Source organism: Nycticebus coucang, chromosome 1, assembly GCF_027406575.1.
Source record: "Nycticebus coucang isolate mNycCou1 chromosome 1, mNycCou1.pri, whole genome shotgun sequence".
Lineage (NCBI taxonomy): Eukaryota > Metazoa > Chordata > Mammalia > Primates > Lorisidae > Nycticebus > Nycticebus coucang.
The window spans coordinates 129,249,382-129,273,153 of NC_069780.1; the positions used below are offsets into that span (position 1 = coordinate 129,249,382).

At 40.0% G+C, this 23,772-nt stretch overlaps 1 protein-coding gene across 2 annotated transcripts in view; it reads left to right on the forward strand.

Moving 5' to 3' along the window:
* The first annotated feature begins 6,450 nt into the window (after nt 1-6,450).
* Nucleotides 6,451-23,772, forward strand: part of HOMER1 (homer scaffold protein 1) — a 154,485-nt gene continuing 137,163 nt past the window's right edge. Inside the window, exon 1 of one of the 2 annotated variants that reach the window (XM_053587700.1) lies at nt 6,451-8,204. In XM_053587700.1, coding sequence (XP_053443675.1) covers nt 8,200-8,204 — 5 coding nt within the window. In that variant the 5' untranslated portion in view covers nt 6,451-8,199. Of the gene's footprint in view, nt 8,205-17,063; nt 17,082-23,772 lie in introns of those variants that run through there. The other variant, XM_053587706.1, reaches the window with a different exon arrangement.

Below are 23,772 nucleotides of genomic sequence, written 5' to 3' on the forward strand. Positions count from 1 at the left end.
GGGCAAAGGGCCGTATTTGGAACAAGTCTGCCACATCTGAAGAGCAGCAGGAACTTTAGAGTGGTTTCAGGCTGTGTGGCAAATGCATGGTTTGCTTGCCCAATAATCATTGACTCTTCTTCCTCGCTGAGAGAGTTCTAATTTTGTTCAATCACAATATGCAGACTCAAGGGATGAACCATCAGTTGTCTAAATCAATCATGAAAATCCTGTTCCAAACTGTCAGTCATTGATTTACGGATGAGCATGTAATCTAGTTCTGGCAAACAAGACATGAGAAGTGATTTTCTGGACCCCTCTTCAGAGTTTTTCTCCCTAGTAAAAAAACACACATAAATGAGAAAATTCCAATTCCTCGGTCCCCTTCCCTTCCTTCCTGCTCCAGATGCTCTTTCTCTGAAAATGATGCCTGGAAATACAAGAATCTTCTAACTACCATGAGACAATTAGCCAGGTTTAAAGACAACACATGAAGATGGCAAAACGAAAGGATGGAAAGACTCTAATGATATCTTGGGTCTTCAAATCAACTGCAGATCAACCACCCACCTTCAGACTTCTTGTTAGGTAAATAAGCAAATAAAAAAATGATCTTAAGTTTAAGTCACTATTAGCCAGGGGTTCTTTCCCTTATAGTTGATAACACACCAACCCACACACCAGCAATGGAGGGGTAAACAAAGTGAGAGGTAACCAGGGGCCAGATCACTCAACACCTCTTAGGTCAAGGCATGGAGTTTGGATTTTATTCTAAGAGATTTTATTTATTTTATATTTATTTTATTATTGTATTTTATTTGGAGACAGAGCCTCACTCTGTCTGGGTAGAGCTCACAGCAACCTCAAACTCTTGGGCTCAAGAGATGCTCTTGCCTCAGACCCCCAAGTAGGTGCCTGCCACAATATCTAGCCAGTTTTTCTATTTTTAGTAGAGATGGGGTCTTGCTCTTGCTCAGGCTGGTCTCGAACTCCTAAGCTTGAGAAATTCATACGGCTTGACCTCCCAAAGTGCTAGGATTACAGGTGTGAGTCACCATGCCGGCTAAGTATAGAGATTTTAGCAGATGACCTAGTCACTGTAGGCAAATTATATTTCTGCCACATATATGATGAACAACTATAGCTCACCAGCCAGGGTGCCAGCCACATACACCCAGGCTGGTGAGCTCAAACCTGGCCCTGGCCTTGCAAACAACAATGACAACTACAACAACAACAAAAATAGCCAGGCATTGTGGCAGGCGCCTGTCATCCCAGCTACTTGGGAGGTGGAGGCAAGAGACTCGCTTAAGCCCAAGAGTTTGAGGTTGCTGTGAGCTGCACTCTACCAAGGGCAACATAGTAAGACTCTGTGTCAAAAAAAAAAAAAAAAAGAAAGAAAAATAAATAAAAGATTAAAAAAACAGAATAAATGTTGACTAAAGATATTGTGATGGTTAAATTATGAGTATTAACTTGACTTGCTGCTACCAAACAGCTGGTAAAGGGCGGCACCTGTGGCTCAAAGGAGTAGGGCGTTGGCCCCATATACTGGAGGTGGCAGGTTCAAACCCAGCACCTGCAAAAACTCCAAAAAAACAAATAGCTGGTAAAGCATTATTTCTAGGTATATCTGTGAGGGTGTTTACAGAGTAAAGGAAGATCCATCCTTGCCAATGTGGGTAGGCATCATTCAATCCATTGAGGGCCAGGATGGAACAAAAAAGCAGAGAAAGGGTGAATTCTCTTGATTGTGGAGTTGGACTATCCTTTTTATCCTGCTCTTAGACATCAGAAACTCCAGCTTCTTAGGCCTTTGACCTGAGTCATACCACCGGCTCATCTGGTTCTCAGACATTTTAGAGTGAGACTAAATTAAACCACCAGATTCCCTGATTTTTCTAGCTTGTAGACAGGAGATACAGGATTTCTTGGTTTCCATAATCACATAAGCTAAGTCCCAAGATAAATCTCCTCCCATCTATCTACTTACCTACCTACCTATAAAGTTATGTTTCCTTCTCTATCCTACTGGCTTTGTTTCTCTAGAGAACCCTAATATTTAGAAAAAAATTACATCTAAGAATCAGATTTTTGAAAAAAATGTCTTGCTGGGCGGTGCCTGTGGCTCAAAGGAGTAGGGCGCCAGCCCCATATGCCCCAGCCAAAAACTGCAAGAAAAAAAAAAAAAAAAGCCTTGCAAATAATTTATGAAATTCTTTGGTTGAAACCTCCAAATGTTGATAATCTTTATTTCTAACCTCTTCTGCTTGGGAGAATTTTTAACACAGGTTCTGGGTATTGCTTCTAGCACTTTAGCCATGTGAGAGACTTTACCGAATATGTTCTGCTTCAGAGAGTTTACAAAATTGCCATCTTATAACCCCATCTCTCTTTGAAATAGTCCAGAATTTCTGCCTCTTTTCAAAGAGATTTGTCCCTTTGAAAAGAATGCAATTCCTTTCATGAGCATGCCTGTCCTAAATACCCTGGGTGCTGTTTTTCTCTTAGCTGGCACCAAAGAATTACAAAATAAGGTAGCTCATTTAAAACATTTTCCTCCTGGTTGTTCTGTTCCCCCATTCAGGAAAAAGATTATTGGTTACCATGGCAATAAGCTTCCACAGCATTCCATGCTAAGTAAGCGCACAGGTACAGCATATGCTTTACTCCACATTTTTTACTGTAGTTCTCTGCAGATCTAGATATTTTTTCCAGCCTGTTCTCTATGATTGCTGCTTAAAACAACCAACCAATCAAAAACTTAAAGTTAAGCCAGATAATTTTTTCGAAGGCACTGAATTTTTAAAAATTTACATATACAGTAGTAAAACAGTGTCCTCTAATTTTGTTCTATCTGGGCCCAACTGAAAACTTTTTGGTACCTTCTTTCACTGGTCTAGGATCATATTTGTATCTCTTTGACCATATTTGGAAAACAATGAATTTACAGTAAAAATCACAGCAGGAGATAGTTCTATCATATCATTTCTCATGCCTATACATATCATAGCTTTGCTAAGGATTTTTTTTTTAATTAAATCATAGCTGTGTGTACATTAATGTAATCATGGGGCAATGTGCTGGTTTTATATACAATTTGAAATATTTTCATCAAACTGGTTAACATGGCCTTCACCTAAGGATGATTCTTTAGCTTACTTCCCTTCACCTCTTCCAAATCAGTCTACAAATTATCCTCTAGCCATTGCCACGAAGATGTCAAACACTTTGGCTTTGCTTGTTACTTTCTTCATAATTATGATTCATAAATTAGAACTCATGAAATTTCTTTTATCTGGACAGATACCTTTTTTTTTATTGTTGGGGATTCATTGAGGGTACAAGAAACCAGGCTACACTGATTGCATTTGTTAGGCAAAGTCCCTCTTACAATCGTGTCTTGCCCCCAAAAGGTGTGGCACACACCAAGGTCCCACCCCCCCCTCCTACTTCCCTCTTTCTGCTCTTCCTTTCCCCCACCCCGCCTCCTTCTTTCTCTCTCTGCTGGAGAGATACCTTTTTATATATTTTTTTCTATCCAGGACTTTATTTGAAGCAATATTAGTATTTTGGTCATTAAAAAAAGGGAGCTTGAAAGTAAGTTGCTATTATCTAATGTTAGGCAATTTAAAATAAAATCTGGCTTTAACTCTTTCTTGTAGTTTTTCTCTCATAGATGTCTTTTCATTGAAAAAGACATATCTCATGACCAATCTATGAACACCCCATTGAAGACTGCCATCTCCTATTAAGGGCAAGGAAGTAAATTCTGTAACTAAAACAGATGCCTTCGCCCACAGATTCTAAAATCAGAGGGTATTCATAAACCGCCCTACAAATTTTCAGAGCTTAGTGGGAAATAGGAACTGTTAAAAACTTGAAACTCTACCAAAGTACTTTCTTCCTCTTCCGGTAAAAGAAAATACATTACTTTCTAGGAAGCTTTTACTATTTGAAAAGACATAACAAAGAAATCAGGGTTGGGGATTCTTGGCTAGGATTTGGGTTACATCAGCTCATTTTAGGAGGAAAAAAATTCACTTATATGTGTAGATGGAAAGCGATACAGTATTTTTCTGACTTCTCTCAAAACTATATTGGAATTGTTACAAGGGGGAAAGTCAATATTTTTTTTCTGAGAATACATTACATATTACATAAAATGTTCCAAAGTTTTACAAATTCTTTTGGATAGGGGGACATATATACTTCCTTATCATGATCCTAATCCCACACAAGCTAGCAAGAAACATTGACCATTTATAGGCAGAATTTTCTGATTAAGAGGCTTAAGTTAAATGACCACATTAAACTCTGAGTAATTATATCACAGTGCACTATTAGATTTATGGAGGAAAAAAGTTGCTTTCAATTTTCAGTGGACAACATAGCAGCTTAGAAGAGACAGTGTGACTGTAAAAAGTAGAAACTCTAATGAAAGGTCAGCATTTTAAAGGCAGGGAGGCAGCTGACAAGCTGTTTTGACAGGTGGGTAAAGATGAGGGGGAAAAGACTGAAAATGAGAAGAAGCTGTGATGAAAGGGTAGCATGAAATGTTTGAAAATGGTGAAGTGAGAGCTTTAATTAATGTGGTGGGAAAGAGCAGGAAAGAGTTACTTAGTTCAGAAAGGAAATGGTTTGTAGTGAAATTTTAATTGAGTAATAATATAATTAATTTGTAGGGGCCAAGGGATATTATTTGTTTATTATATATAAGAAGTTCCATTTGAGCGGCGCCTGGGGCTCAGTGAGTAGGGCGCCGGCCCCATATGCCGAGGGTGGCGGGTTCAAACCCAGCCCCGGCCAAACTGCAACAAAAAAATAGCCGGGCTTGTGGCGGGCGCCTGTAGTCCTAGCTGCTCGGGAGGCTGAGGCAAGAGAATCGCGTAAGCCCAAGAGTTAGAGGTTGCTGTGAGCCGTGTGATGCCACGGCACCCTACCCGAGGGCGATACAGTGAGATTCTGTCTCTACAGACAAAAAAAAAAAAAGAAGTTCCATTTGTGTAAAATATAAATTGGTAAAAGTTTCTATTATGTCAATAATATATATTAGACAAATTGGCAAGCAGGGATTTACTTTTCATTAACCAGTTATAGCCTTTAAAAACAAACCCTTTAAGCAAGATCATAACTTTACAATGTGAAGATGACAAGAACCTGAATCAGTTGCAAATTGGTATTAACTATTTTTGCTGGAGTCCTTTAATCTTGGGCTAACTTGAACAAGAAAATGTAAATGCAAAAAGCTGCAAAATCAGTGTTCTAGAATAGTTTAACATGAAAAATATTTTTTAAAGACACATGTTACCAATTCTATAGAGTTTCAGCTTCTTTTAAACTGCATTGATATTGATTTACAACTCTAACAATTGCTTCCATGTTGGTAATCCAATGTCCTGGATTTTCCAGGTCACTTCAGATTTCAATAATTTTCTCTGTTAAATGGTGTGTCTGGATTTTGGTTTGGAAAATGTGGTCACTAAATTTATAGTCTAAGTTTGAAATACTGCATTGGCCTTTGGCAGTATGTAGTAATTCTATGTCTGGGCCATGATTATACAGTTAAATCAAATAAAATCAAAGTTCATTATTTGGATCTACCTAGTAATGAGCTATCTTGAAATAGCGAGGACATTTAAAAACTCTGTAATAATTCACAATTTGAAAATAATTCATATGATTTTTAAAGATACAAACACATGCATAGCTACTAAACCTTTTGATGGCTACTCGCCCTTGCCATACAGAAAATGAAAACTACACTTGAGATGTTATATATCAGATGGTCCAAAATAAAGAAGACAAAAATAATCTGTGCTTGTGTTAGTGAAAAAGGATTTAGTGGTCTTTCTTATTTTTAATTTCCACATACTGGAACGTCTGTTCGTGGCTTCCCTATTGTTTTGTGATTTCGGTAAGCACTAAGGGAAAACAATTTAAAAGCTGACTATTCCGGAATGGCACTTATTAACTTTTTTTGAAAATGAAGGTGATTTTTCCCAAGTCTTGTTGGAAGTGTATCTACCACTAGTGATCAGGCTCTCCCTCACACATTTCCCTGCCAGTTGGAACATGAGAAGCTCGGGGGTGCTGCTGCAACAGGGGTGGGAGTGGGAGATAGGATATTACCCGCTTGACACTTCGGCACTGTTGCTATGAATGATTCACTGGGGTTTGGTACATTTGCTGCAAGGAAATCTCCTCCCGCCACTTCCTTCTGCGCGCTCCTGTCTGGCTGTCTCCTGTGCTTTGGCCTTTCAGGAGAAGTGAAAGCAGGTGGGCACAGAGGAGCTCGCCGAGTCCTCCTCCCCCTGCTCCTTCCCTAATTTAGCAGTACTTCCGGCCGCGTGACATCATCCCCCGCACCCCGGTGACGAGAGCGGCGGGTGACGTGTGTGCGGAGAGGAGCGCGCTGACGTTGCTATTTAAAGGTCCTCCTGCGGGGAGGATGGAGACACAGCGCGAGCACCTGGTGTGGGGCGTGGAGGAGGCTGTGGCGGCCGGGAGCGGGGCCAGGAGCCAGCAGAGGAGCAGAGCGCACGGCCCGCCCGCTGCCGGTCACTAGGGGTGGGGGGAAGGAAGGAAGGACGGACTGACGGACCTGCCAGCCAGCCTAACTCCCCACGAGGGTCGGCTCGGCCCCAGACCACCAGCCTCCCCACTGCCTTGCGGCTGCTGCCTTCTCCCGCCGCCCGCAGGACCCGTGGGGCTGTCGAGACGGGCCCGCGCCCCAGCCCTCAGCCGCCGGTCCGCTGTGGCCGGCGCCTCCCGCCCCCTCCGGCGAGCAGGGGGAGGGACCGCTCTCGTCCCCCCTCCCCGTTCTCCCCACCCCCTCCCCGCCCCCCGTAGCCTTCTCTGCTGCCGCGCTCGCCTCACGCTGGCTGCGCTGACCCGGGAAGCGGCGCCCTCCGCTCTGAGAGCCGGCCGGGGGAGGTGGAGGCAGCGGCGGGCTTCAGGCCGCCCGGGCTGGCACTGCTCTGCCCAGCTGCAGCCGGAGGCTGGCGGAGGCGGGCGGTGATGGAAACGTGAAGAGGCGGCGGCGGGGCCCGGGGATGTGAGGCGGCGCGTGGTGGCGGCGCAGAGCGTGAGAGACTAGGGACAGGAGTGGGGGCGCTGGAGCGGCGGCTCAACCACAGCTTTGAGCTCCGCTCTCCTGCTCCCGATGCGGGGCTAATCTCCCGCCTCGGCTCGGGCGGCCGCCTGTCGACCCTCAGCCCCCTCCGCCGCCTGCTCGGCCCGCCCCGGAGCTTGGAGCAGGGTGCCAGGGGAAGCGTGGGGCTTGGTTCTGTGATTCATTCATTCTCCGCCGACGGGAGCCTCAGACCCGCTGTGCTGTGAAGAGAGGAGGGAAGAGGGGGCAGCCGCGAATGAAGGGCCGGGCACGAGCCAGGCTCCATTGTGCTGGGCAGCGGGAGGCGGGAAGGGGCTGAGGGAGGTGGGATCGGGGGCCCCCTCCCCCTGCTCCTCGGCGTGTGCTGCGCCCCCAGCCTGCTGCCAGCCTGGAAATGGCTCCGTTTATTCTCCTCGGGAGAATGAATCGATCCTGCCCAACCTTCCCTTCCTCCTCCCCACCACCTCTCTGCTCCGAGTCTTAGAAGAGAAATTTAAAAGATTCCAATGTGGAGTTCGTGCACGTCGCGAGCTGCCAGGTTTGCACTTCGAGGAGATTTTTCTATGTACTTTTTTTCTAACGTGAGTGTAGGGAAGCAGTGGCATTGCTGCTTTTAGGATTTTTATTCAAGTGCACGTTGCGTTCAGTTACACGCTCCACCCTCCAGGGACTTGGTGTGGTGGAGAAATTTGAACCCGCAGCCTTAGCACCGAAAAGGCCGAGTTACCTAGCACTCTTGAGTGTCGAGGAGGACATGAGCGAAATGACCAGCGAACTCATTTTTTATAGGACTCGGTGAAGCTGGATTCTGCGTTTTCCTACATGTAAGACTTTTTTGTGGAATAGAGTGGACTGCTATCTCCTCCGCACAGCATTTTAGCTCTAATAAGCAAATGCCGCCTCTCTTTGAACGTTTTGGTATATACGAGAGAGAAATCATTTTACCCAAGAGAACTAATTGAATTGTCAGCATCATTGAAATACCTCCGGAAGAGGATCTGGGGGGAGTTGAAAAGCAACTGCGAAATAGCAGACGGAGAAATTCCTTTGGAAGTTATTCCGTGGCATAAGAGCTGAAACTTCAGAGCAAGTTTTCATTGGGCAAAATGGGGTAAGGATTTTTGCTTAACACAGCTTCGAATCTGTTTATGTATGTGTGTGATTGAGCGGTGGTGGTGAGTGTGTTTTCAAACAGATTTGCCAGCTTGCTAAGCTGGTTACACTTTAAAAATAATAAGAGTGGTAACCTTTTAAGGAGGCATATTTTTGTAGCGTGACACCAGAGGTTAGAATTAAGGAACACGTGTATATTATCGTTTGTAACTTGAGAGTAGTTTCATGAATAATATTTATAAACAACGCATTCCACACTTTACAGGTTAAAGTGCTGCATCAATTTGTCACCAAAATCATGTTATCTTAGGTTTTGCTGATAGTATATTTCAAAGAGAAGTACTACTTTCTCTCTGTACTTTTAGAATAATCAGTTGCACAAAGGAACGATTGTAATGAGTGGTTAGACTACTGTCCTTGAAAGTGAGCCAGTGTAAATGTTGCCCTCACTGTGCCCTCTGTTTTGCCCTTGAATATCTCAAGCTAAAAACATAGAATTGATTCATTGGGGGCATTAAAATGAAAATCTTAGCTGATGCCCTCTCCACAGTGCTGGTGCACTCGGTAGGAAAAGGCTTTTTGTTGAAGGAACTTGTTCTTCACTTTTTTTTGTTATTCTCATTTAAGCTCAGACCTTCAGTTAGTGTTTACAATATCAGATCTACATCATCTTTCAGACCCAAAGCAAACCAAGAGCACTGTTTTCCAACCATTTATTAAATTGATAAAATGTGACTGTCTAATCTGTAAACTCGTGTTAATGGAGTAATGATCTACTCATTTTGTCTAAGAGGAACTTCCAGAATTTTTTTTTTTAATTCTGAACAAACACCTATAAAGTGTAGTTGAGAGGCAGGATTGAAAAGGATGGACTCTGAAATTCATGTGATGGTTTAGAGATGTACACACACTTACTGAAACTTTCAGAGAAAAGTACCTTTTAATTGGAGTTAGAATTTGAAGTTTATTAATTTGCGTAACTTTGAAAATTTAGACCATGGAGTCCTTCCTGGGAAATTATTGAGAACGTGGTAATGTTTTTTAAACCTTAAGTGACAAGTTCTGAGAGTATAACTTACATGATTTGGGGTATTGCTAATAGTAATTAAAATACCTCATTCTATTTCTAGTGCTGCTATTAGTAACCTAGTGCTCTGAGGCAAATGACTTAATCTCAGTGGACTCTGTTTTCTTATCTATAAAATGAAGATTAGATGAGATGACTTTCAAGGATTTTTCCAACCTGTAAAATGAAGTTTTTTTTTTTTTCCTTCTCCTTCTCTCTATTTTAATGATCATTAGTTGGTTTCTTGAAGTAGATCTTTCAGATGGAGACATCCCCCCCTACCCCAAGCATAAGCTGGAAAATAATGGCATTTGAAAAATGTTTTGGGTGAATTGCACCAATTTTTAGATAAAATACTGAAAAGCACTAATATTAAAAATCTTTGAAATACGGCTTCCCTTGAGCATCTGTAGCTCATCAGTTTAAAATATGTTGGAGCAAAAAAATAAATCCATAAGCGGCGGTTTTTCTTGTTGAAGGCTACGTTCTCTCTAGATTGTGTGTAATGGTAGCACCAAGGAAGAAATTCAATTCTCCACAATCTTTAAGGTCCATGAATTCCTGTCATTTTTACCAAGGGAAGTTTGGGATGAACTTTATACTAAGGGGACTCGTATTTAAAGTAGGAAAATAAGCCCCCTTCCCTCATGTAACACACATTTAGACACTTAGCATAACTAAATGTGTCTATAATCAAGTTTCTTTGCCTTTTAGTTAATAGAGGACTGAGTGTGGACTCTTTCCCCCAGAGGGAAAGGAGCAAACATTTGTGGTGCTGATTTTTCTGAAAGCCGATATTTGGAGCTCTGACCCTTTTTGAGTGATAGTGGCTTCTCTGAGTTGTTGAAAGGAAGGGAAGTGCAAGAATATACGGTAAAGGCACATGCTGAAGTTTTCATACCTAATAAATGTTCATGGAATTAGTATAAGTGTCTGGACATATTTAAAATAAAAGCTTAAAATGGCTTTTAAAGTTTTACCCAGGCTATACCTTACTCTGGTATCTAAAATTTAATAGGGGGTGAAGAGTTTTACATATTACAAATACATTTTTGAGTGTTAGGTTATAACAAGGATTTATCTTTGCTTTAGTTGTGGATATAATTGCAAGTCTAGGGGCAAAGTCTAAGCAAAGGAATTACTTTGAATAAAATCAGTGGTTAGTTTGGGCAGGAAAAAAGTTGTGACTCCTGTAATAGTTATGAATTATGTGGAAATGGAAAAGAACAGCTGAAAGTGACATTTGGCAGAGTCTGTCAAAGTATCTTGGATGTTGCTTGAACTGTTTTTGATTACACCTAAAGTGTGAGTTTATAAAATTGGTGTATCGGATCCCTTAAAAATTAAGGCATTCACGTATGTAAGATGAAGTTCTATGACAAGCTTCAAAGCTTCAGTGAGGAGCCCCTGTTAGGTATGACCCCTGACTCCCAAGTAGTATCTCATAATGACAGCAATGAGTCAGTAGCTATTTTCAGAACTCTTAGAGTAGGCAACAGAAATCAAGTAACTTCATCCAGTTATCTTGTGCTATCTTTTGTTTTATTGAGCTTATGTTGGCAATTCTTTCTCCCTTTCCCCATTACAAGCTAATTATAGTTTGAGGTTGCTGTGAGCTGGGATGTGACGGCACTCTACTGAGGGCGATGTGAGACTCTGTCTCCAAAAAAAAAAAATTTTTTTTTTAATTTTAAAAAAGCTAATTATATATAAAATAGGGCTCCCCTGCTAATGGAGTCTGATAACGCTATTCCCGACTTATTTCATCTGCCTGTGGGAACCTCTGGAGTCCTTCCTCTCCCCCTTTCCTCAGATAACTTCCTGACGCATAGAAGTGAGTGCTGCAACATTGCAACCTTAACTGAGTCCCTTTACTGAAAGACAAGAAGCTGGCACCTCTTTCTAACTCAGGCTGCAGGGTTCTTCTCTCTGGGGATTATAGCAAAAATGTGGAAATCTTGATCCAGCACCACAGCATGAATGGGCTTTGTTGGAATGGTAACCACCCTGTCATTCCTCACAGAGAAGTTAGATGCACGTTCTTAATACTTGGTTAATTTTACCACCTTTGATCTCTTATTAAGGTTCAAGAGTTTAGTCCTGCTGAAAGAGAGACTAGTAAAAAACGGGTTCCTTCCCTTGAGTTAGAAGTTAGGAAGACATTCAAGCCTAAAATTAAAATGTACAGTGAAATGTTGAAGGAACTATAGGACATTATAGAGGCACAGAGAGAGTAGAATTAACTACTGAGGGAAGAATAAAAAGGCCTTGTGGCGGAGGTGAAAAGCATTAAATACTGAAAGGTGAGGACAGGTCTCTTAGATAAATGAAAGGGCATTCAAGGCAGAGGGAACAGTGATTGATAGCACTAAGGCAGGAACTACAAAAAAGTTTGGCATGGGAAACTTTCTTCGCTTGAGGTCCTTTTGATGTAGCAAGAGGTCTAGAGCCCTAGGCAGGAGCCAAGTTAGATAGCCTAGTAGATCAAATGAAAGACTTTAGTTTATCCAGTTGTATTAGTCTGTTGTATTTCAAGCTTTTATGGCTGTGGCCCATTGGAAAGATACATATTTTTATATGTACATATTGCAACTTAATATGCTCGTGTGGAAATGTTAAAATGTCACAAACCTTTATGTGATACACTCTGGTAGTTTATATACTGTTCTAGTCCGTTTTTTAAGAAAGAGTGATTGATGGTGGGAAACCGCTATATTTATTGGCAAGTGATAATTTGAAAAACACTTCTCTCTTGGCTGTGGAAAACACTAACAGGTTTTAAGCAGAGTAGTAACATGAAGGATCAGGGAAGCAGGGTGAGAAAGCAGTTTTTAAAATCATTTACATTTGTTTTTTTATAGTGTGTCCTGTGGAAACACCAAGCCAGAACAGAGATCCCTGGATGGGTAGAGGAAGTGGATAGATGGGGGAGGTCCTGGAAAGTTCCAGGAAGGGGAGTGGAGGGATGGGGAGTGAATTTTTTCAGAGTTAAGGCATTTCATATGCAGAGGTAATAATGTAGGAAAGAGTTTGGTATGAGCCACTGATTCTCAGATGAGTCATGAAATAATGAATTTGGGTGTTGTATAAAAGGAGAGAAGGCAACTTGGATGGAACTGGAGGCTGTTATCCTAAGTGAATTATCTCTGGAACAGAAAAACATGTGTACTTACTTCTAAGTAGGAGCTATGCGATAGGTATGCATGATATAGAGTGATATGATGGACTTTGGAGACTCAGAAGAGGTGGGGTGGGGTCGGGTGGGGTGAGGGATCAAAAGCTACCTATTGGGGACAAGGTCCATGATTTGGGTGATGAGTATGTTGAAAGCCCTGACTTCACCACTATGCAATTCATCCATGTAACAAAAAAGTGCTTGTACCTCCTTATTATAATGAAATAAAAGCTAAACCCAATCCTAAAAATAAAAAAAGTTAATTCAGAGTTAAAGAGTTGACAAAAGAAACTGTCTTTATTCAGTTTATAGTTTTGAGTGATTAAATTTCTCAAATGAAAAGGTTCATTTCAAAATATCTAACCTCACTACTGCCATGTGATTTTTTTTTTTAGTCCTTTGTTGTTTAGTCGAAGTGTTTTATTTTTAATTACTGGATTGTTTTGTTATTTAGAGTTGATTCAACTAACTGGACAGAAGACCAGGGAAAATGAGTCCCAAATATTTAATATTTCCTGATGTTTTTCTGATATAATTTTTAAATGACTATAAAACATTTTAAATAAATTTATATAGTTAGGACATGTCTAGTTGAATGAAGTATGCAACTTTTTATTGCATATTTGTAGTACCTATAACCTGTGGCTAATACAGTAGGATGACCCTGCAGTTTGAGTTTCATTGTATTTGCCAAATGAGCAAGATTTTCCTAGAGAACAAAAAGATTTCTCAGTTAATTTTTGAAAAATTGACTTATTTTTGAGGCATTGTAAAGTTTTAATTTCATGAAATGTCTTTTTTTTTTTTTTTTTTGCAGTTTTTGGCTGGGGCTGGGTTTGAACCCGCCACCTCTGGCATATGGGGCTGGCACCCTACTCCGTTGAACCACAGGTGCCGCCCGAAATGTCTTCATTTTAAAATAATCTACATGTCATAAAGAGTACTTATATAGATTTTAGCCCATCTACAGGAATTGAGATTTCATTTCTGAAGATTAGCATTTTAAAAATTATTGATAAAATTTTCAGATTTTTAAAAAATTTTTAAATCTTAATGAATATTGCAAGAGTAGGTAAAAACTTTTAAAAAGCTAATCCTTCAATGGTCTTTAACACATGACTAAAATAGTATACATATTTAGAATCTTAATTTTAGGCAAAAGAAATTTTTAATTTTTACTGTATGACTCTTCATATATACAAAATTAGAACATAACCACTCTCTGTTAACAGAGAAAGATATCCTTAAAATGAAAGGAAAAAAAGATGAAATTGGTAAGAATCAATGCTCTTGTTTTAAGCAACATTTTTGAGGAAAGAGGATGAAATTACTGACATACAGATCATCATTTTTATGCTTTGCCTTTTCCTTCTACTTGCATTTTATTTTAAATTTTTTAAAAATATCGTTCCATGTACTGGGGAGGCTGGGACAGGAGGATTGCTTGAGTCCAGTAGTTCTGGTCTATAGTGTGTTATGCCTACTGGGCATCAGTGCTAAGTTTGGCATCAATATGGTGATCTCCTGGGAACTGGGGGTGAGGGCATCAGGTTGCCTAAGAAGGGATGTGCAGGTCCAGGTTGGAAAAGGAGCAGCTCAGAACTCCCATGCTGATCAGTAGGGGGAATCACACCTGTGAATAGCTACTGCACTCCAGCCTAGACAACATAGTGAGACCCTGTCTCTAGAAAAAAAAGTTTTTAAAAAAATCTGTTCATTTCTCTGGGAACTATAATTTAAAATTAATTTATAGAGGCATTGTTTTAGTGCACTTGCAAAGAAAAAGACTGTTTTTCCAGGGCCTGGGTGTGGTGGCTTATGCCTGTAATTCTAGCACTCTGGAAGGCTGAGGCTGGTGGATTGCCTGAGCTCACAGGTTCAAGACCTGCCTGAGCCAGAGCGAGACCTTATCTCTAAAAATAGCCAGGTGTTGTGGCAGGCGCCTGTAGTTCCAGCTACTTGGGAGGCTGAGGCAAGAGAATGCCTGAGCCCAAGAGTTTGAGGTTGCCGTGAACTATGACACCATGGCACTCTACTGAGGAAGACAAAGTGAGACTCTTGTCTCAAAACAAACAAACAAACAACAAAAAAAAAAACACTATTCTGAAACTATGATAAGTTAGGAAGTCGTTGTCCTGTGACCCCTCTACCCTCCAATGGCCTGTTATGGATTGTGAAGCCAGTATGCTCTTGTGTAGCTAAAAGAATTTTTAATACATAGAACTAACATTTGACTTAGTTAAGAACTGCATTTCATTTACACTTAGCTATCTTTTCTCTATTAAAGGATACTCCTAAAGGAATGGGAAAAGTCATTGTTTTCTATCTTGTGTCAGAAAATAAAATTGCTTGTAAAATTAGCAGTCTAATCAATATTTTATCTTCATAGTGCAGTTTACCTTTGTGTTTCTTTTTTTTTTTTTTTTGTAGAGACAGAGTCTCACTTTATGGCCCTCGGTAGAGTGCCGTGGCCTCACACAGCTCACAGCAACCTCCAACTCCTGGGCTTCAGCGATTCTCTTGCCTCAGCCTCCCGAGTAGCTGGGACTACAGGTGCCCGCCACAACGCCCGGCTATTTTTTGGTTGCAGTTTGGCCAGGGCCGGGTTTGAACCCACCACCCTCGGTATATGGGGCCAGCACCCTACTGACTGAGCCACAGGCGCCGCCCACTTTTGTAGTTTCTTTAGCTTTGGAAAATGACCTGAATCTCTTAACACTCAATATTAGCTTAAAAAAAAAAAATAGCCCCTCTTTATGGACAATTTTATTTTAATGTTCTTCTGTAAAACATGGAGTTTCCATGTTATCTTTTGGAAAGGGTTGATGCCAAGTCCTCAAGGCAGAGTGGTGGTTAAGAATTGAGGGCTTACTATAAAATTACTGGGCAAGAGTTAAAGGAAATTAAACAGAAACAAAAAATTGTGCTGAGGGATCAGAGATACCAAGCAGTTTTCATTACTTTATAAGGTCATTTATTTATTTTATTTTATTTTATCTTACTTTTTGAGACAGAGCCTCAAGCTGTCACCCTGGGTAGAGTGCTGTGGCATCATAGCTCACAGCAACCTCCAACTCCTGGGCTTAAGCAATTCTCTTGCCTCAACCTCCCAAGTAGCTGGGACTACAGGCACCCGCCACAACGCCCAGCTATTATTTGGTTGCAGTCGTCATTGTTGTTTGGTGGGCCCCGTGCTGGATTCGAACCCACCAGCTCAGGTGTATGTGGCTGGCACCTTAGCCACTTGAGCCACAGGTGCCGAGCCTTATAAGGTCATTTAAAGTCATGTTTATTATGTCATGTCTATTAGCATATCTGGATCCATGTGGCCACATGCCTCAGAGTCCAGAGACCCATAGAAGAGAATGTACTTGACTGCCCCGTACCCTGGTAGAAGGGTTTGTTCCTAATTTATCACTATCTTTAATTGGAGAGTCTTAATAGAAGTCTGATACATATCTTTCTGGGTACTATGCATTGTTTCCAAAAACCAATTCGTTCAGAGTACTTCACACATGGGCAATACTAGTTGAAAGGATTTGGGGAGTTAGATCCCGATTTTAGTATACAGAAAATCCCGATTTCTAACAATTAAGCATATAGTTGGATGTACCACTTATTTTTCTGATAATTTTTCTAGGTGGATTGTTGGATTCTTTTACTTTTAAATTTATATATGCCTCAATTTTACTTCAGTAGTTATCTGTCTTCTGTTCCATGTAAGGATTTGTTAGTAATTTAAGAGGGTTATTCCGAATAAGACTTTTTGTGCATGAGGTAGAATTTTCTGCTCTAGTTACTTTCAGTTTCCTCATTAGGCTCTTAAAAATGGTCTCTGAGAAATTATTTTAAACAAATTTGACTGTCAAAGAGCTCAAAATACTCATATTAGAAATTTCTGTCCATCATCTTCATGGAAGGTAAAGGTAAGTCTATACATTCCCAAACTTATATAGGACAGTTATTTTGAATGTACTGTAATATTTAAGTGGCTTAGCTAATCCCTTTACCTTTCTGTGCCTTTTTGCTTATTCCTTGTAAAACAGTGCTGTTTTGTCTTAACTGTTGTTATGAATCATTATCTCTTGGCTTTTAACATTAAAATTTGTGTGCCCTACCAGTTCCCAAGATGTTTACAGAATAAGGATTCCTCCTACTCTTGTTTACTCAGAATGGCCAGGAATCTGTATACATTAAGCTGAATGTGAAGACACTCAAGTCACTCTTAAACTCATCTTTCTGGAGATTCTGTTGATTAAAAAAAGAGTAGTTCTAGAATGGACCTTTTCTCCCCTTTCCTTCCGCAATGGATAATCTATAGAATTGTAATTATCTATTTGGTTGTTGCTTTCATTTAGTATTTTATTACTGTTAAATTGATATTTCTAGCTATGCCTATGTTAGTATGGGGAAAATGGTAAAACATTAATGACAGTTTTGCTATTTAATTTTATTGTACATTTGACCCATGAACAGCTTGGGCTTTAACTGTATGGGTCCACTTACATGCAGATTTTCTTCTGCCTCTACCGTCCCTAGGACAGTAAGACCAATTCTTCTTCCTCATCAGCCTACTCAACTTGAAGACAAGGAGAATGACACCTTTATGATGCTCCACTGCCACTTAGTGAATAGTAAATATATTTTCTCTTCCTTATGATTTTCTTAGTAACATTTTGTTTTCTCTGTCTTACTTTATTGTGGGCAGACAGTATAGATCATCATTAATGATCTTTGTCACCATCTTCTGTTGAATAGGTTAAGAGGGAATTGTCTTGTTGTCTCAGAGGTGGCAGAGGCATTTGTAATAAAAACCTGTTCAGGAAGATATCCTTTCTCAGTGGTTTTCTTAATGGTGTCTGGGAACTCATCTGTTGCCTCTTGATTGGCAGAAGCTACTTTTTCTTGCTTCCTTCCTTTCTTTGCTTCCTTTCCTTCCTCTTATATTGACATTTTTAAAGCCAAAGCTCTTTTCTTTTTTTTGAGACACAGTCTCTGCTGCTCCAGCTAAAGTGCAGTGGCTTCATCATAGCTCACTACAAGCTCAAACCTGGGCTCAAGTGATCTTCCTACCTCACCCTCCCAAATAACTGGAACTGGGGACTGAGACTACTATTCCTGGATTATTTTTTACATTTTTTTGTAGAGATAAGAGTCTCGTTGTTGCCCAGGCTGATCTTGATTGAGCTCTTAGCCTTGGGTGATCTTTCTCCCTAAATAGTAGGATTATAGGGGTGAGCTACCCTGCCAACCTTTCTAAAATCATCAAACCATCTTTTGCTGGCATTAAATTCTCCAGCTTTAGATCCTTCACCCTCCTTCTGCTTTCATTTGTCATATGATGACTTTGCTTTTTTGCAAATCTCATTAGAGTTTGTAGGTATACCTTTCACATAGTAATTCTGCACCCACATAGAATGTGCATTTTCAATATGAGATGAAAGGAATTTTCGCAAGACTGGCAGGGTTTTTATGCCTGCTGGTATAGCTGCAGCCACTGCTTCACGAATTTCCTTTTCTTTTTTTTACAGTGGTGCTTAGCTGGATTTATTTATTTTGAAATGCTGTGCAACTATAGCAGCAGTCCTTAATCTATGGAACACATCGAGCTATTCAGCTTTTTCTTGTCATGTCATGACCTTTCTCTGCTTCTTGGGAGCACTGCGAGCATCCACAAGTGGCCCTTCGTGTGAGTCCCGTGGCATTATTCAGAGTTTCAGTATTGCACTAAACAGGATGAAAGAAATGTGACAACCATGATTTTAATGCCATATACAACTTACTGTGGTGTTTTAAGTAGATACTCACAAACTTGAGCTCCCTGCAATAGCAATAGGAGGTGGCTGCAAAATTGCTACAGTAATACAAAATTGTGTGCTATTTAATTTTATGTAGTTATGTAATATTTTTTTCATACCTGCTTATATTTCTCTCAGCTGTGAATAGTGACCTGTATGGTCTGTAAGTGTGTATAAGTTTTGATAAATTTTAACCTTTTATAATATGTATGTATTTTATGGTATTAAATGATAAAATAGACTAGAATCTACACGTTTTATGTATTCATGACATATCTAAGTTTTTCTTAATTTTTTCAATATTTTTAGGCTACATAGTTCATCTGCAAGTTTTTCCAAATTGTTGAAAATCTCCAAAAAAGATTCTAATATATTTACTGAAAAAAAAAAAAAAAAAATACATGTATAAGTGGACTCCTGCAGTTCGAACCCATGTTGTTTAAGGGTCAGCTACATTTTGGGTACACTGAAGTAACTTCTCATAAATGATGTGATGTTATTATATGTGTTTGGTAGAGTTTCCAAAGTTGATAATAAAATATAAATTCCATCAGTCAGCCCTGTTAACTGCCTTTGTAATTATTTAGCACAGTAACCTCTGGAATACTTATGTAGGTAGGCATGGTCTATTTTTCTGTAGAGGTCATACCAGAAAAAGAAAGCTTGAGATATTATCTTGAAACATTTTTTCTGGGGCTTCAAAGTGGAGACCTACAAGTAGAAGGGCCAGTTATAGCATGTTGTACATTTTCTGAATCATCCTGAGGTAAGTTAGCTTGATTGCCTCATTTGTTAAAGAAGGTAGGACCATGTTGTACCCAGGTTTAAAATTGTTAATTGTTTTAGAATTATTTTCTTCAGTTGACTCAAACTCTAATGCTGTCACTGGGCAGAAAAACGTGTATAAGGTAGAAGACAGTACGGATTAGTGGGGACTGTGGGAAAGTGAAGGGAGTATGCCTGGCCCTCAAGGCATTCATATTCAACGTGTTTTAAAACCCTCTGGTCAAAGAAAGACACATGAAGCCTGATGCCTTATTTATTAAGTTTTTTTTTTTTTTCTTAACTACTACTACGTGTTAGTGACCGATTCTCCAATCGAGGCCAGGTACACTCAGTTTGGAAATGCTTTACCTCCGGACTGAAAAAGGAAGACCAGAGGATAGTATGACAGTGGCTGGTATTAATATTAGATCAGCAGTTCTCAATTTTGAACCTGTGTCAGAATCACATAGAGGGCTTATTGAAAAGAGAATGCACATTCCTGGGTTTCCTTCACTCCCCAGTTTTGATTCAGTGGATCTAAACATGGGCCCCAAGAATTTGCTCTTCTAACAAATTCCCACGTGATACTGATAATGCTGGCCCAGGGACCATACTCTGAAACTGCATTTAATAAATGATGCTTGATTCTCACATTGATAAATGTAAGAAACATTTGTATATGCAAAAGCTTCAGTGACGCCTGAAGCTGCTGCTTCCCTCTCTGCTTTTAAGTTGCAAAAACTAGAATTTTAAACTGAGTTGGAGGAAATTTGATTGAGCTGCATATCTATTTTTAATGAGCTAAAAGATCTCGGACAACTTGAAACTGATCTCTATCTCTTTAAACCCGATTACTTTTAGCAGTCCTTACCAGTTAGGCCCATTTCCCACTCTGAGTTACTTCTACTTTATGGCATTTCTAAATGGACTTGTTTTTAAACTACCTGGACTGTTTTGATTTCTGAAGTTTTCTGCTTTTGGAGGAAAATCTGATTTCCTTTTAAGTTGCTTATTTTGCTTATCAGATAGCCTTAAGTTTTTCCATTGTTATTGTAGCCTGATGTTTCTGATCCTGTTTCTACAGGTCTGATTTTTTTCCCTTCACTTCGGAAGTTTTTAGGATTTTCCTTTTTTTTTTAATGCTATTATAATTTTTTATGATAATACAGTGGGAAGGGTTATCATTTGTTCTTTTGGTCACTGGTGGACCCTTTGAACCTGGGAACTCCTTTTCTAAATTTGACAGTTTTTTTTTTAAGAGTCAGAGTCTCAGTTTGTCACCCTCGGTAGAGTGCTGTGACGTCACAGCTCACAGCAACCTCCAGCTCTTGCGCTTAGGCAGTTCTTTTGCCTTAGCCTCTCAAGTAGCTGGGACTACAGGCACCTGGCTGTTTTGTGTTGCTGTTTGGCTGGGGCCTAGTTTGAACCAGCCACCCTCAGCATATGGGGTCGGCTCCCTACTCCTCTGAGCCACAGGCGCCTTTTTCTTTTTATTTTGCCTTCTAAGAGATTTATTTATTTAGAGACAGAGTCTCACTATGTTAGAGTCTCTCTGTGTCACCACAGAGTGCTATAGTGTCACAGCTCACAGCAACCTCAAACTCTTGGGCTTAAGCGATTCTCTTGCCTTAGCCTTCCAAGTAGCTGGAAGGCGTACAGGCGTACAGGCGTCCGCCACAACGCCTGGCTATTTTTTGGTTGTAGGTGTCATTGTTGTTTGGCAGGCCCATGCCGGATTCAGACCCACCAGCTCTGGTGTATGTGGCTGGTGCCCTAGCCATGAAGCTACAGGTGCTGAGCCTATTTATTTATTTTTCAAGATAGAACCTCACTCTGTTGCCCCAGGTAGAGTGCTGTGATGTCGTTGCTCACAGCAACCTCAAACTCTTGGGCTCAGTGATTCTTTTTGCCTCACCCTCTCAAGTAGCTAGGACTATGGGCGCCCATCATGATGCCCAGCTAGTTTTTTTTTTTTCTTCCTGTTTTTAGTAGAACATCTGAACTCAAGTGATCCACCTTGCTCAGCCTCCCAAAGTGCTCGGATTATAGACATGAGCCACATGCCTGGCATTTTCCTTATCGTCTCTTTAGTTTCTTGGATCTTTGGTTTCTACATAATTAATTTCCAAGTTGTCTTAATAACTCATTTGAGGACATTTATAGTGTTTTGAAGTCTTGTTTTCTATTCCCTAAATTGTCTTTCTTTTGTGTTCTTTCCTGTTGGTGTAATTTTTTATTTCATTTTGGAAACTGTCCTGGAATATCTGGTGATCCTTAGCTCTATGTATAAGTAAGATATCAAAAAGTTGAGTAGAAACTCTTTGTGAATCAGCAAGGCCTGTAGTGGTGGGCTGCATGTTCAGTATTTAGGTGGCGAATTGGTCTAAATTTCCTTTGGGTGGTCCCAAAGTGTCAGAACAGAAAAGTTTTCTCCAAGATTGTAGGTTTTTTTCTTTGAGGCTGTTCATTTTCTTTAGAGAAGACTTTTCTAATGTGTATATACCTCTTGGCATTCTGAGAGCAAGGTAAGTGTATTCTTCCATTATATGTGTAACTTGGAGGAATGTTATTAGCTGTAATCTGAAAGTCAGGAAGAGGAGGGTTTTTGAGGGGCTTGATTCTGTTTGCAGCCTTTCTCTTACTGCTCCTATTTTAAGGTTCATTCCTATCTTTTGCTATTGGGAAAGGTAGTTGGTGGACTATAGGAGTAGAAGGGAGAGGGGCGTCTCATTGCTGTGTTACTTAAACCTTCAGTCAGGCCTGCAGGCTCCTCAGCAGGTCCTTTTCCTCTAAATTCTGTCCAGCAAGTTGTTTACTTTGTTCTGCCTTTGCAAGCACTTTAGTTAACAATTTCCTTGGTTTTGCCAAGTCAGGTACTGTTCTTCCTATTTTCCATCTTTGAAAGCTGTATTAAAATTACTTATGAACTGATGCCACTTTTTATATTTTTTGGCATTATAGGTTTATACCCTCTTTTTCTCTTTACTTTCATTTTAATGGGATTTTAGAAAGGGAAGATAAATGGGGACAATTAATTTGCCATGTTTGACTAGAATCACTGATCCTTTAGTTTTTGAATTTATATCGGATCTTTCGGGATGTGTTGACACTGTTGACAGTTAATTGATTGGAATTTGGTGGATGATAAAGTATCGGCTTTCAAAAAATCTCTCTCTATAACCAACACCTGAAAACTCAAGGTATGATGTAAGCACAACTTAAATTAAAATCTTTAAATTGATTATCATCCCAAACCTCAGGAAAACAGAGAACTTGGTCTTTCCACTGTGTTGGGTAACTAAGGTATTGATACAGTGTGTCCCCTAAAACTGTGCTTCTTGAGCACTTGTTAAAAACATTAAGCACTTAATTTGTGTCATGAGTCATGCTGGGCACTGGCAGTACAAAGATGAGTAGACAGATACGTAAACAATATCAGTGCTTTGCTTTAAGTGCTGTAAAGAGATATGCTTTGTGTTTGAGATCACAGAGAAGGAGCCCACCTCCACCTTGGAGAGAAAACTTCACGTAGCCGGTTAAGTTTGTTTTGAGCCTTAATGAACAGATAAGAGTTGGGCTAGGGACCGATCTATGGAGGGGCTGTTAGGGCATTTCAGGCAGAGGAGTGGTATAGGGAAAGCTTCAGAAGTGGTATGCCACTTAGAAAGTTAAAGTGGTTAGGGTGGTTTGATGGAAACCCAGTGGGGAAAGGAATGTAGGTTGTCAGAATCTAAATCATGACTGTTGTGTTATGAGGAGGGTGTTTTCCTCTAGATTAGTGGTCTTCACATTATCAATACAGTGGTACCTATATCAATAAAAGATTTTAACATCATCCTTCATATTATATATTTAATAAATTGCATGTCCTGCATGTATATATTAATATATAAATGTACATACTATAAATATGTAAATGCATATTAATATGAGGTTGGAAAATTAGGTTCACAAACTCACTCTAGAAAAACGCGCCATGTACTTCATTGCTGAATATCACTACAGTCACTTTTGAAGTACTCCCCTTGCCCTGGATAGTGATAGATATCACTATCCGGGGACCGTAGTGTTATTTAGCAATGAGGTGTGTAGCGCTTTTTCTAGGATGAATTCACGAACTTTAGTTGTCCAACCTTGTATATAGTAAGTAAGACATATAGAAATAAAAGAGAAGAAAACTAGTTTCTTGTACTCCACTTTGGAAGCTATTGTTTAAGTAGTGGTGAACAGTAGAACAATTTTGAATTGATAGTGTTTGCATTTCACATTAGGTGCTCAGGCTGTAATATGGAGGAAGTGTACTTGCGGAGGGGTGTGTGCGTGTGTGAGAAATGTGTGGGATCTGGGAGACACTCAAATTTAATTGCAAAGTACATTAATTGTAGCAATTTAGTCAAGAATAATGGCTTGAATTAAAAGAAAAGAACAGGACCTGGATTGAAGATATTTAAGTAGTAGTGTCTATATAGGTTGACAGTGAACTAGATAGCCATAGGGGAGGTAAAGAGATTGCCTTGAATAGGAGGAGAAAAGCAAGTTTGCAGCAGGATGAGATGATGAATTGCTGTATTTATGGTCATCAACATGGGAATGTCTTAACCATTGGATATTGTTGGTCTGATATTCACGAAAGGAGAGCTGGGCCGGGGAGAGAAATTTGGTAATCATTAGAATATGTAAGTATTGGTTGAAGCTATGAATGTAGATGAGGTCATTCAGGGTATTTATAGAAAAGAGCATATCCATCTACCCAGAAGAAAAA